Source organism: Rhamphochromis longiceps, linkage group LG7 (genome assembly GCF_057381845.1).
Source record: "Rhamphochromis longiceps isolate RC_006_pf linkage group LG7, R_longiceps_female_GT1.1, whole genome shotgun sequence".
NCBI lineage: Eukaryota > Metazoa > Chordata > Actinopteri > Cichliformes > Cichlidae > Rhamphochromis > Rhamphochromis longiceps.
Genome location: NC_140563.1, coordinates 55,220,993 through 55,239,413, shown reverse-complemented (window position 1 = coordinate 55,239,413; position 18,421 = coordinate 55,220,993). Strand labels below are relative to the sequence as shown.

The 18,421-nt window shown below is 39.5% G+C and overlaps 1 protein-coding gene and 1 long non-coding RNA gene across 9 annotated transcripts in view; one reads left to right on the top strand and one right to left on the bottom strand.

The window, feature by feature from the left end:
• mast4 (microtubule associated serine/threonine kinase family member 4) overlaps positions 1-12,391 on the bottom strand; it is a 100,582-nt gene extending 88,191 nt beyond the window's left edge. For 7 of the 8 annotated variants that reach the window (XM_085414394.1, XM_085414399.1, XM_085414395.1 and 4 more), the window contains exon 1: positions 11,809-12,391. In XM_085414394.1, coding sequence (XP_085270520.1) covers positions 11,809-12,057 — 249 coding nt within the window. In that variant the 5' untranslated portion in view covers positions 12,058-12,391. Of the gene's footprint in view, positions 1-3,310; positions 3,953-11,808 lie in introns of those variants that run through there. The other variant, XM_085414402.1, reaches the window with a different exon arrangement.
• A 3,050-nt stretch (positions 12,392-15,441) lies between these two features.
• On the top strand, positions 15,442-16,999 carry LOC146666385 (uncharacterized). The gene is made up of 3 exons (XR_014912438.1): positions 15,442-15,576; positions 15,662-15,773; positions 15,854-16,999. It is a non-coding gene; the product is annotated as an uncharacterized LOC146666385 (long non-coding RNA).
• Positions 17,000-18,421: the final 1,422 nt, after the last annotated feature.

Sequence of the window (18,421 nt, the reverse complement as noted above, 5' to 3'; positions counted from 1 at the left end):
AATACAGTTTTATTATAAACATGATAACACAGGTGGTATTTTGTCATCTTACACAATGAAGTGACTTCAGCTCCGATAGGGCTACAACCAGTCAAGTCATTTGAACTCTATTATAATGTTGCGCTTACCATACGAGCATTTCACCCACATTTGAGCCTAAAAATAGATATGCAGTACAAACTTATGTAGGAGCCCACGTGTAAATAAAAAAAATATTACAACATTAAGCCCATGAAGCCCCCAGTTTTTTAAGAAAAAACAGAACAGAAGCAGAACAGAAACAATGATGTCAGAGTTTAATGTGGAAATCTACCCAAACAAGACGAAGAGCAAAAAGGCAGAGCGCCACCAAGATGGTGAGCTCAGGTGGAGACTGTACTGTACACACCACTAAAACGGTTATTAGGCAAAAGCATAAATTAATTTTACTATTATTAATTATTAACATCTATACCAGCAATATCAAACTGATTTTACATTGTGGGCTAAATACAACACACTTTGATTTTTGGTCAGTGTAGTTTAAATGCAAGTCTAATCCCCGATAATCGCTCTCATTCACACATAAATTGTCAAATCCAGACCAATGTTCTCACGTGTGATAAGGCTCCGCCCCTGAACACATTTTAACTGCAATATTTGACAACAGCGTTACATAGTGGGTACAGGAAAAGCCATGGTTTACACTTTGGGGTTTGTTTTGAGGTGGCTGAAAATCTTAATTTGTCCAGGAAGCCCTTAAGGAGTTGGCTTTAGGCTCCTTTGAAAACGTTTTTGTCAAAGAGCATGACCCCAGCGGCATGGTGAATTTTGATGCTTCGAAATGAAGCACAAAATTGCTCTAACTCAAAGAAATCTGCCCCAGTCTTTACCAAACTTCACAGGCATGATGACAGTCCAAACCTGAACAGATTAATATGCCCATTATGCCCACCTAGAGTGGGACCAGGATACATAAATATTTACATATCCTGGTCCCACCTAGAGGGGGATTCAGGATATATAAATATTTATAGTCTGATGCACTCCTCACAGGTTGACTCCATCCACCTCAAAAGTGGTGATTATAACCATCAGGCCCTTATGATGGTATTGTGCACAAATTGTGAGTTTTCATTGAAGGGCACACCTTAGTGGCATGGCAAGTTGGCGGGCTCTTGAAAATTCAGTCTCCTTCTGACTTGTGTTAGCTTTGTTTTTAAGGAGAATGCTGTGGAAAGGCACTCAGTTGTACAACTGATAGATACATATGCAAAACTGCACTAAAAGATTAAAGTTTAAACCTGTGTGCCCCCTGTCAAAAAAGGGCTTCATCGCATGATGATCCAGGAGATTTCAGAACATTAGTCACAACATTTATTAGTCATGGTATTAGGTTACCCTTGTTTGTTTGACTGACTGCTTACCCAACATGCCATTCTAAAATGTTCTTTCAATTTAACCATTACCAACATGATCATTTTGGTAAGAACCAAGCAGCATGTTCAGCAAATGTAACATTACCTCATTTTATTTCCAGAGGAGTTCGGATGGGGAATTCAGGGTGTCAATTTTGCTAGAGTTTAGCAAATACATAGTCTCATTATAGTGTGTAGCTAATACAAAACATTTCTGTGAAGTGAACTCAGTGGACCTCTGAACATGTTCGTTCATTTCTTTCTCAGGGTCAACTGCAGTACAGCAAGCTCTGTTCTGGCCGACCTCATCACCCAGCATCTGCCTTCAACTCTTCCCAAATTCCAATCGGGCCTGAAACTCTCTTCCCTCACAGTCTTTGTTCTTAGGATGTTGATGTTTACACAAAAGAATAACGGTGCCTAAAATTTTCACAGCTCAAATGCAAAACACTTTTCCAAATGTATATTTCAGTTACCTGAAATGGACACTTTACACTGAACAATATAGAACTTTGGTTTAGATTGTTTGACCTTTGTATGCTTACACATGGGAATTCAGTTTCCTGTGTTGACAAAATCTAAACTTAGAAAAACACAGTATAGTAATTTCCTTCTCCAGTTTCATACAAGCATCTGTGTTAAGATACGAAGCGCTTCAGCACTGTAAAGAATCACACCATGCATTATTACTTCCACCAAGGAAGTCATATTTTCTTGGAGAGTGTCTTAGAAAAACATTAGTGGACTTTGAGCACTCAAAGCACTTTCATATAAATGGTAAATGGCCTGTATTTATATAGCGCTTTACTAGTCCCTAAGGACCCCAAAGCGCTTTACATATCCAGTCATCCACCCATTCACGCACACATTCACACACTGGTGATGGCAGCTACATTGTAGCCACAGCCACCCTGGGGCGCACTGACGGAGGCGAGGCTGCCGGACACTGGCGCCACCGGGCCCTCTGACCACCACCAGTAGGCAACGGGTGAAGTGTCTTGCCCAAGGACACAACGACCGAGACTGTCCAAGCCGGGCTCGAACCGGCAACCTTCCGATTACAAGGCGAACTCCCAACTCTTGAGCCACAATCGCCCCACATATCACGCATGTTCACACTCCAATGAATGCATCGGGAGGAACTCTGGATTCACTCTCTCTTTATCTTGCTCAAGGATACTTTGGTGTACATAGTGGGGGACCCAGGCCTTGAACGACGAACTTTCTGATTAGGAGATGACCTGCTGTACTTCCTGACCATCTACCACCACAGCATCCAATACCTGTGGCTCAGGAACATCTGTAAATCTCTTATGCCCATGTGAGATTTTGTGGCAAGAAAAATACTATAAGACGACAAGTGAACAAGTACTGTCTTCAGAGTTGTGTTTGATGATAACTAGAGTCAGCAGCAGCTTAATTTTGTCAAACATATCATGTTACAGATAAGAATTTATTTTTCTACTTAGGCAGAAAGGCATATTTTTAGGAAAGAGGAACAGACCTTGCTAGTGTTTATTTGACCTTAACACTTCACCTTGACAATCAGTCCTGCTCTTATCTAGGGCTCTCTTTAATATATGCTTGCAGTTCAAAGTTGGTTTGGTTACATAAGGTTTAACTCTTACTTGGATTTTATTTACAGCCTACTGTAAACTCCTATAAAATACTCTTCATTAATTGTATATAAACACTATATCAACATCAAATATGAAGTTATAACACAAAATGATGTGTTTACAACTAAATCTACTATACTGTAGAGTTAAAAAAACAAATTCCACAATGATAAGGTTCAAACAAGCTTGTTTGTTTAACAAATGAATAGGATCAAATTCATATAATTTAACAAACCAAGAATAAAAACACAGAAGAATACATTTGAATACTTCCCAATCCAATCAGTGTCTTACCTTGCTTCCCTCAGACGATGTACACAAACTTACAGGTAAATTCCGACCAAGCGACATTTTGTTTGGGTAGCAACAGACTTAAAGACATGGAATACGGATTAAACTGCAAAAGACATGAAAGGGCACGAAAGAAAAGTCAAAAATCACCGATGGATCCCAGAGAGAGAGAGAGACAGCCTGTCGTAGGAGGAAAAGAGCCTTAACCAGATTCTGTTAATCCTCTTAGACTCAAAGTATACACTGACACTGGATGTCCGTCTAATCACCCTGACTGGCTGCCTGCTTAAATGAATGACTGCTTATTTAGGGAAACACTAGAGGGTTAGACTCGCTGGTGAGAGAAAGAGAGGGAGTTAAACATGAATCTGAAGCAAATATTGATACGCAAGCAAACACTGATGCAATCTGCAGCAGATGACCTCACTTCAAGGAACAGGCCCTCACAGAATAAACAAACAAGGATTGTGTCAGCAAGTTGAGATGGAAGTGGACGTAGCTGCTGAAAGTTAAGATTTCAATTTGAAACATATACAAAAACGTGACAATTTTAATTTTATTAAGGAATCCAAATTTTTCACATACGATCATCTACTTCTTTCCTAAAGTGTCTACTACACAATCCAAAGCAGAACTTGAAAATTACTGCACCCAAGCCATCAGTGTGTGTCAGCTGAGTCATTACTTAAGCAAGCACAGCACAGCCCAACCCAGCTCCAGCTACACTGCATACTAATTTTTACCTGTCTGTTCTTGTCTGCAGAATACTTTAAAAGTTCACTCACTACACGCATCATGAAAAAACTGTTAAGCCAAGGAAATAACGCAATTTGCAGTTAGCAGCTGGTTTCCATTAGTTTCATAAGGTAAAAAGGGCAACCTTGAAACTCACTGGCTGTCTAAAAAAAATACTTGCTGCAGGGTAACAAGTATGAGGACAGACACTAAATTGTGGGATTTTTTTTTTTTTAAATCAATATATAAATAAAACAATGAATTGCTTTGAGAGTCAGCTATAGCCCTAAGCAGTGTCAGTTGCTATTGCACAATCTACAACAGGGTAAGAGGCAGGGTGCACCCTGGACAGGTCACCAGTCTGTCGCAGGGCTAACAAAGAGAGACAGACAACCATTCTCACTCACATTCACACCTGTGAGCAAATTAGAATTACCAATTAACCTGACCCCACTAACTACATATCTTTGGACTGTGGGAGGAAGCCAGAGTACCCAGAGAGAACCCACGCAAACAGGACACACAAACTCCACACAGGTGTTGGAATCTTGCTGTGAGGCAACAGTGCTCATCATTGAACCACCATGCTGTCCAAAAAAATGAAAATAGTGTATAAAAACCAAAAAAAGCCAAAAACTATACTATGTACAGATGATTACTGTATACAGCAAAATACACCAAGATTTTTATATGTACATGAAGTGTAGTGGGAGTGATAATAGCCTGTATTTCTTTAAAGTATTTTAAGAAGTATTTATTCTGTGTGGGTATTGTATAGTCTAACTGCTGTCAGGAAGAAGGACTTGTGATAGCACTCCGTCCTACACTGTGGCTTTAACAGTCTACCACTGAAGGAGCTGCCCAAGGGGGTGAGAGGTGTTGTCCATAATGGATACAAGCTTGGCTGAAATCCTCCTTTCACCCACCTCCTCTATGGGACTAGCCAGGACAGAGCTCGCCCTCTTTACCACTCTTTCAATCTGTTTCCTATCCCTCTCTGTGCTGCCACGTCCCCAGTAGAAAACTGCGTAATAATTCAAGAAAGAATCCTTATAGAACCCTTTTGATTAATTAAGTGGCTGATAAAAGTCAGAAAACTATGAAAAACACTTCCTAAAATGTCAACTCATATCAGAGAAAAGCAGCTTATCCCTGTGGTGTTGAAACTCATAATTAGTCATTTATCAGAATAGCTGACTTTTGATGAATTCATTTGAGTGCTGAAACAGTCAAACTATGAAACTAAAGGCTAAGCCAGTGGAGGAAACTGCATTTGTAGACAGAGGTGTAGTAGAAAGCATATCACATGAAGCACTAGTGTATGCAGAAAAATTCTTTGGCTATGAAGTGTGTTTAAACAGACAGAAAGGTTATCTAATATTTATAAAGTGTATCTAAGATGTGAGAATAAACCAATTTCCATACTTGTCTCAGTGGCTGCATTTTTTATTATTTGCATAAAGAATTTTTTTTTTTTCTTTAAAAGCAAATAGCCAAATAGACACATCTTTTCATGTCATACATGATACATGTTGACATAAAAACACCACCCTTACAGCTGTTTAATCGTCTCGGTGATGAAATTTGCTTAGTCTAACACATGGTTAGTCCTCATCTGAACAAAGTTCATTCAGACTTTACTGCTCCATAGGGAAGTGCTGAGAACGAGCTGTTTGTTTTCACAGCTGACTAACAAGCTAGTTGTAAATGATTTGACTGCCCCATACATTACACCATTCATGGTAATACATATACTCATGGACACGGCTCCGTGTCAAGAGTCACCACCATCACTAAGCAGCATATAAAGACATTATAATCAAATGTTTGTGTATGTGGGAGGTATTCCCCTCTTTGTTTTCTACTGCAGAAACAGGTAGAAACGGAGGCTACAGCCTCATCAATTTGTTACCTGTTGAACTCCCAGAAAGCCTCAGATCAGCTGAAACACTCAGTTTACTTAAATCCAGGTTGAAGACTCACCTGTTCTCAGCTGCATTTGAATAAAGCACCAAATCCACACTTTAAGCTTAAATTTCAAAACTTACATTTAACTACTGATTTTATCTACTGTTCTGATTTTATCTGTTTTGATTTTATATACTGTTGTTTGTTTGTTAATTAGTTAGTTAGTTTATTTGCTTGTTTTAATCAATTTTAAATCATGCTTTTTATTTGTTCTTGTTTCTAATGTCTCTGTAAAGCACTTTGAATCACCTTGTTGTTGAATTGTGCTATACAAATAAACTTGCCTTGCCTTGCCTTCAGCGTCTGGCTGTTGGGCTGCAGTTTGCAGTCACTCAGCTTTAACATCACTCTGGGTTCTTGGCTAGCTTAGTGTTAGGATGCTGTCTGTGCAGGTCCTTGCAAAGAGCCAAAGTTGTGTTAGCAGCATAAGCAGCCGTTGAGCAACTGTTTCTTTCCTGGTGCAGTTTCTATTTTATCACTGCACTCTTGTCCTTGGTGTAATAAAAAAAAAAAAGGAAATGTTCATATCCACGCTGCAGACTCCGCCACTATTTTCCTCCTCCGGCACATAAACTGAAATCAGCTGATTGTATTGCAAGTACAACTGGAACCAGTAAGCAGGATTGATAGACAGACTAATCATTCCAAGAAATTGGACTACTGGGAACCGGTTCTCTACAAAATCAGTTCTCAATTCCTATCCCTAGTGAACAATGAGCTGAAGCTTGCTATAAATGTCCAGATTGACAAAGTGAGCTGCAGACACAAACAATTCTCTGTGCACCCTCTTTCCTAATGAAACATTATCAAATGTTCTTTTACAAAAACCATTTCAGTCACTTAAGGATTGTTTAATGACTAAAAATGAAATATTTTCTTTATTGAAGTCAGAAAGTGCCAACTTCAGTATGTGGGGAGAATAGCAAAAGTTGTCATTTTTCTTCTTAATTGACTCAAGTCCCTGCAATCTATCCACATCGTATACTAGGGGGAATACTGATTAAAAGTGTCAGAGTTGGGGATGAATTCTAAAGATAAGAAATATTTAGTATCCTTCTGCAGAAAGGATATTTGTTATGGCAACAACAGCCAGGGAAGAACACTATTAAAAAATGAACAATTGGAAATATCCATATTCTGCTGACCCAACAGGATAGTTAGAAATGAGAAAGTAGGAAACAGAATGTATGATTATGAGAGGGCATAAAAGCAGCAGGATATATAAAGACAAAGAAAACACAATGATTAACAAGCTGACAGATTTCATACTTCAGGAAGCAGTGAGTCAAGACTGTGTGGACAGTAGCTTTGGATAGCTGTCATCTGTAACACCTCTAAAAGCAAGTGAAGCACAGAATGTTGGGCCATGGTCTAAAATTTAGGGTTTGTTTTTTCCAAAGCTTTAACACTTGTTAAATAAAATTCATATTTAAGTATTTTGATTGCTTCCTCAGTAGAAGTGAACCTACTACTATTTATACTATTGTGTAATAGCAAGAGTAATTAACCATAATGGAGTCTTCTCAGGAACGTGGCTCCAGGGACGAGCACAGAAGCCCAACCCACATGCTGTTTAAATCTTTAGTTAGTGAGGGGCAACCAATCCGAACTCAACTGGCTCAAAGCGAGGGTGGCCTTAAAAGGAAAACATACTAAAAAAAGAGACTTCACAAAAAGACTCGTTTCAGAGAGAAGACGACGTAAGGGACTAGACCAAGGCTCAATATCAGATAAATATGAATCATGTAGAGCTACTCTGGGAACACCCAAGAACAAAAATATTAAATAATAAATAAAATCAAGGAAAGAAGTGATTAATTAATAGCAGCTATTCGCAGCCCTAAATCAGACTGATGGGAAACTGAAAAAGGTCATGTTAACAGCTGCATACTCCAGATACATTGATAAACATGCTGGCCTCTCAAGTGAATGCTGCAGAACTATGAAACACATACAAGTGCTTTATAAACATCCATACAGAGTGTTTGGACAGTGAATTATGGGTGCAACCAGTAGCAATACTTCCAATCTTAACCTTTTCCCAGTAACTGTTTACATACAGCAAGCTTGAGCCAAACTCTGTTAATAAATCTGAACTGTATGTTGCTCATTTTCATCCATTTCTGTTGTCTTGTGCATAAAAGAGAAGAATTATGCGTGGGATAATCTTGTCCTGACTGTAGATAACGTTCTCTGTCACTGCCCACAACCCTGGACAGATTTAGACGTCTGGAACGAAGCACTATGCAATTGTACAGAGATCTTAGGAAGACAGGCATCATACTATCAATGTGGAAACTTACTCTATGAAACATGGCCATACCATCTAGGGCTGAACGATATATCGCATTTGCGATAATATCGCGACATGATCAAGTGCAATTTTCTAACCGCAAAGGCTGCGATTATACTCTGGACATGTCCAAATTCATGGGCTGCATCCTCCTGAGGCCGCATTTGTAGACCGATTACGTCACAGCGACGCGCCGAAGGCTGTCCAAATTACTACCATATCCCAGAATTCATAGCGCGGCCCAGCCAAACTCCAGTTTCCAACAATGGCGGCCGCTACTAAGTTTTAAAATTACTCATACTAATCTTTCTGGGTCACAAAATAAACTTTTAAAATATTTTCAGGCGAGAAAGTAGTTGTGTAAACATCAAATATCTGCTCGGTTTATCAAGATATCCCATATTTGCAAAAGTGCTTCGACGTTTTCAGAGGCGTCTGCTACCCACCAGCTCGACAGCTAGCCGGGAGCTCGAGGGTTACTGATGCGGCCGAGAACGGCACAACTCCCGGCACATCATTTTCAGATCACCGCGGAGTTTCGCTGCTCGGGTTAAACGTAATATATACGTCACTTAGACAACCTAAAAATGTTATTGTTGGGCTTTTTTCAGTGTTTTGTTTGTTCGTGAGTAAATTGGTTTGGCTGAGATTAAAGTTATTAGATTAGATAAAATAAAACTTTATTAATCCCCCGGGTGGGTTCCTCCTTGGTTTTCACACAGCTGACTAAACGTCAAACAGAAAACTTATTAAACAGAAGTATGAGACAGTCGAGAATTTACGCCAGTGTCTGGTTATATTTTAGATAGCAAGAAGCAGACGGCCGAGTTTATTAAACTCCACCGAGACAGCGGTGACGCTAATCAGAACTAGCCTTCTGATTAGCTAATCAGAAGGCTAGACCGTCCAATTTCACGCCTTTAAACTTTAAAGGCGTGTTTGTGTGTGTGTTTATACAATTGCTATTATGTTTGCACTTTATGTGTAATGTTACTGACTGCAGAGATCAGTAAGATGTGTGTATTTTTTATTTATTAGTTTTATTTATTTAATATTATTTTTTAATTGAATGACTGTCTAGTAGTTCACAGATGTCGAAAAACTGAGTGTGGTAAAGCCACTGATTTTGTTTATGTATATTTCTGCAATCTGCACATTGTACTGACTTTCATTTTAATGTTTACACCAGGGTTCCTTGTCAGCACTTTATGCTCAGATGTTTGTAAGCTAAAAATAAACTATTGTGTATGTTCAAATATACTGTTGTGATTGAAGAAGTTAAATAAAAATGTCAGTCATCAATTCATGCATCACCTCATGTCATCATAACAGAGGTCTGTCTTCCAGGAAAGAACAGTTTAAAATTAATGTAATATAGTATTGGCCATACTATATGATGTATTGCTTGTCTTTGTTTAATAATACAGAAGACAAAGACCTTAAAAAATAATCGCATATCGCATCGCAATCGCAATATTGGGGCAAAAAAAATCGCAATTAGATTATTTTCCATAATCGTTCAGCCCTAATACCATCTTTGGAACTTGAAACAGTAGTAAGTCTGGAGACCGAACAGTAACTGAGCTGCTCAGCCTGCTGAAGTCATGTCACACGAGTTCTCAGAAGACTTTCCTTCTTTAAACCCCCAGGGGCAAAAAAAGGTCATTAGTCAGGGTTCTTGATTAACCCTACAGTAATACCACTGGAACGCTTCTCTGCACTGACAGGTTATGTGACCTGCTTTGAGGAGTTCCAGGCAGCAACACGTTGGCTTAGTTCAGTATACCAGGTCAAATTACATTGTTTCTTCTGTGGCCAGCACAGTAGAGGTCAACGGTTTAAAATGAACCTCAAAATGGCATTTGAAAGCAGTCTGGAGAAATGTGCACAGGCTTTGTGTGACTCTTTTGCAAAATTAAGGCAAATTCTTTTTTTCTTTTTAAAAATGGATTACATTTGGTTTAAGTTCAGTAAAGCTAAAGTGAAATAAGAGACCAATCTCAGGCCTGCCTCCTCGTCTGTAACACTTCAGCTCTATTGAGGTAATGAACTGTCAAACTGCTTTTCACCCCAACTAAATTAGCTGAGCATCACTGTTACTAAACATGACACCAACCCAGGGGCATGGTCTTTGGGCTCGTGTGTGTTGGAAAGTCTGTTATGCTTTCAATTACTGATTTATCCATTTTAAAAACCAGCAAATTATAATTAATGAAAATAATTACACACAGAAATCAGGAATCTGATTGGTGTGCAGGAATCAGTTGGTATTCTGATTCCAACACAGATATGAGAGTTAAAACGTGTGAAGTAAGACATGCAAATCATTACACAAATTTTCTGTATTTCCCTACTGCCTCAAAAATGAGACGTATGGCATTTTTGTCAACCACACCTACAGCCCTAAGTAATGTTGCATGATATCATGACTTGGAAAATGTTTATGGGTCAGTCGGGAGCTTGCAATAGTCAAACACACCCAGGCTACATTGTGCGTACTGGAGCAAGTTAAACCAGTCTGCAGAAGAATCCATGTAAAGCCTTATATAAATTAAAAGGCTGATACATGTATTTTGTCTTCCTCATTTTTCTCATCTGTTTCCTGAATGAGCACCACTTGGGGTCACAACAGCAAGTCCCAGATTGTGCCATTTGTGTGTTAGCGTTACAGCATAGTCACAGAGCTAACAATGAAACAATTTACACACATTTGCTCTAAAATCACATTGCATTTTGCAATGAACCTGCCCCCTTTCATTTAATACATAACTTTTTCAAGTTTTGGATATAAGCCATACCCAACATTGTTTTGGTTTATAAAATAGGGGCAGATTTGGACTGGATGCAGTCCAAATCTCCATCCAGACAGTCTTTGTCTTTGAGGTTTGAGAAAACACCTCCAAAGCAGTGGGGAAGACTGACAGGCATTTAATTACAGATGATCTATTTATGCCTCTGAAAAAGGCAGGAGCTGCAGTAAAACAGAGCAGTGCGCATGTGCTGAGGAATGTATCTCGACTTGAAAACTTGTAAATTGAGTGGATGAAGACAATTGGGCACACAGCATGAATAATAGTTTAACTTTGCACTGACGTCATGACGGAGTGTAACCCAGCAAGCATGAGCTCAAGCACAGCTGATCAACTGGTTCACAAATATTTTGACTGTAGGACCAAATGTAATGAGTTTACCTTCCTCAGGAGTGGTTGCTTTCTTGCTGGATGAGGGGGCAATTAATTGGATGTGTATATCAATGGAAATAACTTTTATTACGGACATTTTATTTGAATGTCTAACAAAAACGAGAATGAAAGTATCACATTTGAGAAGCTGGAATCAGTTACTATTTTGGTATTAGCTTTCGCTTTGAAAATTAAATGAATAACCGGTAACCAAAACAGTTGCCATCTAGTCTATGTGCTTATAATTAATTAATCGGGTAATCGTTTGGTTTTCTGCGTGTCTGAGTCGACCCTTGTTTTGTTTAGCAGATCACTGTGTTTACCTTTTCGTCTTCCTCTCCTTCCTCTTCGTCTTCTTCCCCATCTCCTGGGGTCTCCTTGTCAGATTCCACATTTCTGCCGTCCTCCACCTCGTTCACATTTTCAAAGTGCAAGCTGAGCCTGTCTTCGCCATCACCATAAACTTTAATGTCCAGAGCAGCCGTCATTTCTTCCCCCTCAGACAAGGTTTGGGAGCCCGACGACGACTGGCTCTCGCCGCTTTCAGACACCACAAACTCTTTCTTCTCCATTGCGTCGCCTTCTGCTACTTCAAAACAAAAGGTAGCAATTAATTAACCTGCAAGCACACCTGTCCGGTTCATTATGGTCAGGAGCCGCGAGCCCATTAAAGGATTAAAGGACACGGCTTTCTTTTTTCCTCTCTCTCTTCTGCTTCTCCTTGTTCGAGTAAAACCAAAGTCACGACGTTGTCGAAAGTTGGTGATATCGACTAAAACATTATTAGACCCTGTTTAACATCAGCGTTACCGCCAAGCAGACGTGTCCGCTTCGGTTAGAAGGAGCCTCTGTGGATTTTTACGCTCATGACTTCCAAATCAGCGCGTGCACATGCTGTCTGTGTCTTCCTATCGCACCAGTACAGCTTGTTGCCCAAAAACTAACCCCGCCCACAACGTGCGAGGGTTTACCAATCAGATCGCAGCAGCCGCCAAACTCTCTACAGATAGCTTTAACCAGCTTTAGATGCATTGGCGGTTCAAGAAGAAATTTGCGAGGGGGACCAGGGTGGGGCCACGGTTTTTTAATGGGACCACAGAAGAAAAAAAAGGGGGGGCAATAATTAATTTTTTAATATATTTAGTGAATTTATTTGGAGCACAAACGAAAATAACATGTAAAGATTAAACATAAAAATGAGTTGAACCAAGGGATTTCTAAATCTTTTACTAGATTACTAAACATAAATAAATCTTTGAACAAATTTTACTTTTTATTCAAGATATTTTTCTTTTTATGTAGTTATGTATTTATTTTGTTATATAGTTATTTTTTACAGCATGAAACTTAAATGTACACTCATATTTTCTGTTCAGTAGTGTCTCATCTTTTAGCATTGGCAGCGCAGTAGTATGTAACATTATAATAAAAGTATTCTTCATTACCGATTCATTGCAAAACAGTCCACAAATGCATTAATTTTGAAACCCTTGGCCTTTCTGGATTCAATGCCTAGCACCCCTATTGCTAAGACGCTCATCAGTAATGGTGGACAGGAGGCAGGTTTTTACTCATTTTAATGGAGAAACTCTGCTCACAAGTGACAGAAGTCACTGAGAGCGTAACAGCTATTTTGCACAGTCTAAAGAGCTCATCAAACAGCTTTTTTATGCATCAGTGAAACAGATCAATTCCACTATAACAGATAGCTTTTGAATCACACCTTTATATAAAATGTTGTGATGTAACAGCAAAAGGCAGACGTCACAGGACCCCTGCCAAATGTCCCCAAATAAATAAATACATAAATAAAATAAATATTAAAACACTTTCAAGACTATCCTTTTGTTATTTATTTGAAAAAATGTATGATTTAGGAAGTTGGGACATATAATAATCTGTTTTTTTTTTATCATGGTCAAATGATCTTGTATACTAGTCACCAGTAGTTAGAAATGGTGTATTTTTCAAAGTGATAGTCAATAAATATCTATCACTATCACAATGTCTCAGACTTTATAAACTTTATAAATCTGTTTATAAAAGAGCACATCAGAAGAACAGAAGATTAAGGGGTTTTTTTTTTCCAAGAAACACATTAAAGTACATGTGTACTTGAGTGCATACACATTTTTCCCTTCATGAATAGCTCCATTGCCTCCTGCTCTTTCTGTTTGTTTTTTAACTCTCTTTTTGGGTCTTGTTTTGTTGTCCCTGTATGTGTGACTCATAGGTGTGGCACTTCCTTACCTGTCATTCCCACTCTTATTCATTCTTCAGATGTTTTGATATTCAGAGGTTTTTTCTCCTCTAGACATACAAATTATAAAATAAGCATATTCCAGAATAGCATTTGTTGGCATTCAGATATCTGTGCTCACTGGCATGTTATACTGTTTTGAACTTTTGTAAAAAATAAATAAATAAATAAACACCACATCCACACAAGTTACATGACATTCCACATCCAACATGTGGTGGCAGCAGATCAGGAGCAGGGCTTAACCAAACACAGGCCACTAGGGGGCCTACTTGAACAAATATTGTATATACTGTGTTTTAGGATTTTATACAGTGTACTATGTATTCATACTAAGAATTAGTCTTTCATTTCAAACATGCATTCAACATAGCAGAGGGAAAAGGCAACAAAATGACATGTTTCTTTCTCAAAGCTCCAAATTAAAATACAAACACACAGAAGAAACAAATATATTTGTAGCATTAATTCTTTAACCCTGTTTTTACTTTGCCCTTTATGACACACTCTATAACATTTAGGTTGCCTCACCCAAAGCAGCATTCTATTATCATGTAGTCAGAATCCAGCATAATTGTTATTCTATCCTAAAACCCTAAAACCTTTGATGGCTTTTTGAGGAAGTCAGGTCCAGACTAAAAGTCCTCACCCCATTGGTCAAAATCTCAACCAGACACACACACACACACACACACACACACACACACACACACACAATTTTTTGATTATAGGTGTCTTTATTTTCTGTTGTTTAGTTTCACAAATTACCTAAACCAGCGGTCCCCAACCCCCGGGCCTCGGACCGGTACCGGTCCGTGAGTCGTTTGGTACCGGGCCGCGAGAGTTGAGGCTCAGGTGTGAAATGTATAGTTTTCAGGGTTTTTATCGGTTTTCAGCGTTATTTTGTTATCGTTTTTATCGTTAACTCGGTTTTCCTGGGTCTTTTCACGTGTGTTGTGAATAAATCTTCTTTTTTTCAGTACCAGGGCCCTGTTTCAGGAAGCCGGTTTAGTGGAAAAACTGAGTAAGTATACCCTGAGTTAACGAAAACTCTGGGTTTTCGGTTTCACAAAGCGAGTTCAGATGAAGCCTCAGTGAGTCACTATGACGACACACTCCGTGAAGCTAACCTGCCCCCTAGCAGGTTTACTACAACTAACCCTGACTGTCTCCGCCCCTTTGTCGGAAACCTGACAGTAGGAAGTGTTGGACATGGCGTGTCCCTTCCTTGAAGAGCCAGTAGATCGTGAAGCCCAAATTCTCCGCAGAGCTCTCCGCCGGGAGAGAGTGATCAGAGCGCGTTTGGACATTTTATCATTTCCTGATGATTTTCTGTGTGAACGTTACCGTTTCTCAGCACAATCTATAAGTTATTTGGATAACATCCTCAGGCCATATATTACGCATGTGACACATCGTGGACATCCTCTCAGTTCTGTACATATTATTTGTATTGCACTTCGGTTTTTTGCAAACGGGAGCTTTCTGTATAATATTGGTGACGCTGAGCACGTTTCCAAGGCTACCGTCTGTCGAGCAGTCAGGAATGTTACAGTTGCACTGAAACGTCTCCTGTACTCGTTTGTGTTCCCCGGTCATAGACCCACAAGATTTATCAAAGAGGGATGCCACAAAATTGCAGGTATCAGGATGACCAAAACTTAATTTATGATGTGGTGCTACTTGGACTACTACTTAAATTTTACATTTATTTTCACGGTTCCCAGGCGTGATTGGCTGTACAGATGGCACTCACATTCCAATCATTGCTCCTTCAGTAAATGAAGGAGACTATGTGAACAGGAAGTCTTTCCACAGCATTAATGTGCAGGTACATAGTTCCCTGTAGCATGTCAAACTAACAAATTATTTCATTATAGTAATGGATGCTAATTTGTGTTCTCTGCACTGTGAAGATCATATGTGATGCTGCCAACATTATCACAAATGTGGAAGCCAAGTGGCCAGGCTCTGTCCATGACTCACAAATATTCCGTGAATGTACACTGAGCACAAAATTTGGACATGGTGAGTTGAGAATACTTTAAAATATATAAAGACCAATTGCTTCAGGGACATTTGAACTGAAGTGTATCCTTCTGTCTTAGGAGAGTTCACTGGCTACTTGCTTGGTGATAGGGGGTATCCATGTTTACCCTATTTGCTTACCCCTTACCCTGACCCTGAACCGGGCCCACAGCAGCGATATAATCTGGCTAATTGCAGGACAAGAGCCAGAATTGAAATGACTATCGGAATGCTTAAGGCCCGGTTCCAGTGCCTGCAAAGACTCAGGGTCACCCCAGAAAGGGCATGTGACATTATTGTGGCATGTGTGATTCTTCACAACATTGCCACAATTAGAGGAGAACACTGTCCTTCTGAACCAAACATCAGCAGTGATCCAAACCATGAACATCCTGACCCTCCCACGGACATACAAGATGGAAGCGCAGTCAGAGACACCATATGTCACAATCATTTCTTTTGACCCATCACCTCAACATGTTGAAAGAGGAATAAACAGATTTTTTGTTCAACTGGCTTTATTGGTCGCCTGTGTTTCCTGTACACAAAGTATTAAAAGATGTAAACCTCATAAAGTGTCTCTGTTGCTTCCTCCTCTGTAACAGCTGTCAATGTTTCTTCATTATTTTCCTGTAGTAAAGAAGTTAACAACATTGCTGTTCTACTGTAAACTCATATAATCTGTGGAGTATTACTCACAACTGCATGTTGGTCTGGCTCAACAGGAGGCTGCACCAGATGCAGTACACCACCACCATCAACTGATAGAATATGAGGTTTATACAGGTCACTTATAACTTACAAGGGACCAAATGGCAATTAACAAACATACCAATCACCTTACACTTCATTGTCATTATGCTCTCAAAGACAACCAAGACTGAGGGAAGGCAAAATCAGTAGGAAAATAACTTCACTACAAAATAATCCATTATGGTAAAGAGTTTATCAAATGAATGAGTAGCACTGCAAAGGTGACTGTGAAGAAAGGATGTATGCACATCATGTATTATTTTGAATTTACCCCCTATGTAGGCACTTGTGTCTTGCGGGGTTATTGACTCAGAGGATGTCCCCGCAGAGATGCCTTCGGCCACAGGGCGCCCACTGTTTTGGCTGAGGGCCAACTGCTCAGCCTCTGTGAGTGGTGGTGGTGGAGGACCCCCACCTGTTTTTCGGGCCTCCGCTTTTTTTCTGTTGGCTATAACGGGCCACATTTGAGCATACAGAGTAAGCAAATATGTACTTGTAATGTGCTCAGATAATTTCAATAAGTGCTTACAGAAAGAAAATTAATGTAGCCTCTAACTACAATTGATTTACATCGGACAAACAGACCAAGCACTATGGCTCATAATACAATACCTGTTTGGACTATATTTTTATATTTCATTTTTACTTGCTGCCAGGAACGTTTGGGGCCTGTTGGGTTGCACCTGCGCTCACATCACATCACAAAATAAAATGTATAAAATAACAAATAAAATAACATATGATAAAATAACGTGTTAAATGGGTGGAAATCCCTAGATCAATGTTTATATTAACACTCACGCATTGACTCTGTCGGCTATGTTTTGCCATGCATGCTCCCTTTGTTTTGCAGCTGAGGCTGTGTTACTTTTTTCTGCGGAATTTGCATGTTATCGGCATATGCTGCCATCAGAATTTCGGCCTCAAGCGCTGTGAAATACATTGACCGCGCCTTCTTTCCCTCCGTCTCCATGGTGACTCGCTTAATCTGTGCTCCGCTTATCAGGGCTTTATGTATCCTCGTCCGCGCGCTTCACTTGGGGTTAAAGCAACTCCGCGTTGATTGAACTAATTGTTATCAGCCTTTCTGAAACCGAATATTCCGAGTTGGACAGTTCGGGGTTACTCAACCCTGCGTATCATTTTTAACTCTGAGTTTTCTAAACCGGCTTCCTGAAACAGGGCCCAGTACTAGTTTTATTTTGTTGTATTTATCCGCGACACCTTAAAGGCCGGTCCGTGAAAATATTGTCGGGCATAAACCGGTCCGTGGCGCAAAAAAGGTTGGAGACCGCTGACCTAAACACACTCAGCAGGGTGAAGAAGTGACAGAGCATAAATTTACACAGCATTTTGCCTTTATATTTTTATGTTTCGTTTTGGTTTTCCTCCTGGATATTATGGGTGTTTTTTTTTTTATCACAATCCACATAACAAAGACTGCCCTCCCCTTTTTAATGCTTATCTTCAATATTCCGACACAGCAGACTGAGTTTCATAAAGTAAACACACACATGAGTTTTGAGTCATGACTATGCGCCCAGTTAGACTTTTGTCTGGTGTTGATAGTCTGATATGTCAACAGAGACAGTGTTGACATTCAGGTCGAGCTGGTATAAATCAGCCCCAACAACATAATAAGCACTTTTACTGCCTCTGATCACATCTTATTGAGTTTTTCTGTCTTAGCACAGAATCAAGCCTTTGGTTGTGCAATAGCTTAACTATATATGCTTTGTATTAACCTGCAACTTGATTTTAATTTTAAACCTGCTTTAGGGCAGCATGGTGGTTTCCACTGCTGCTGACAACAAGAGGGTTTGAATCCAATAGTCAACTGAGGCCTTTTTGTATGGAGATTGTATGTTCTCCCTGTGGTTATGCAAGTTCTCTCC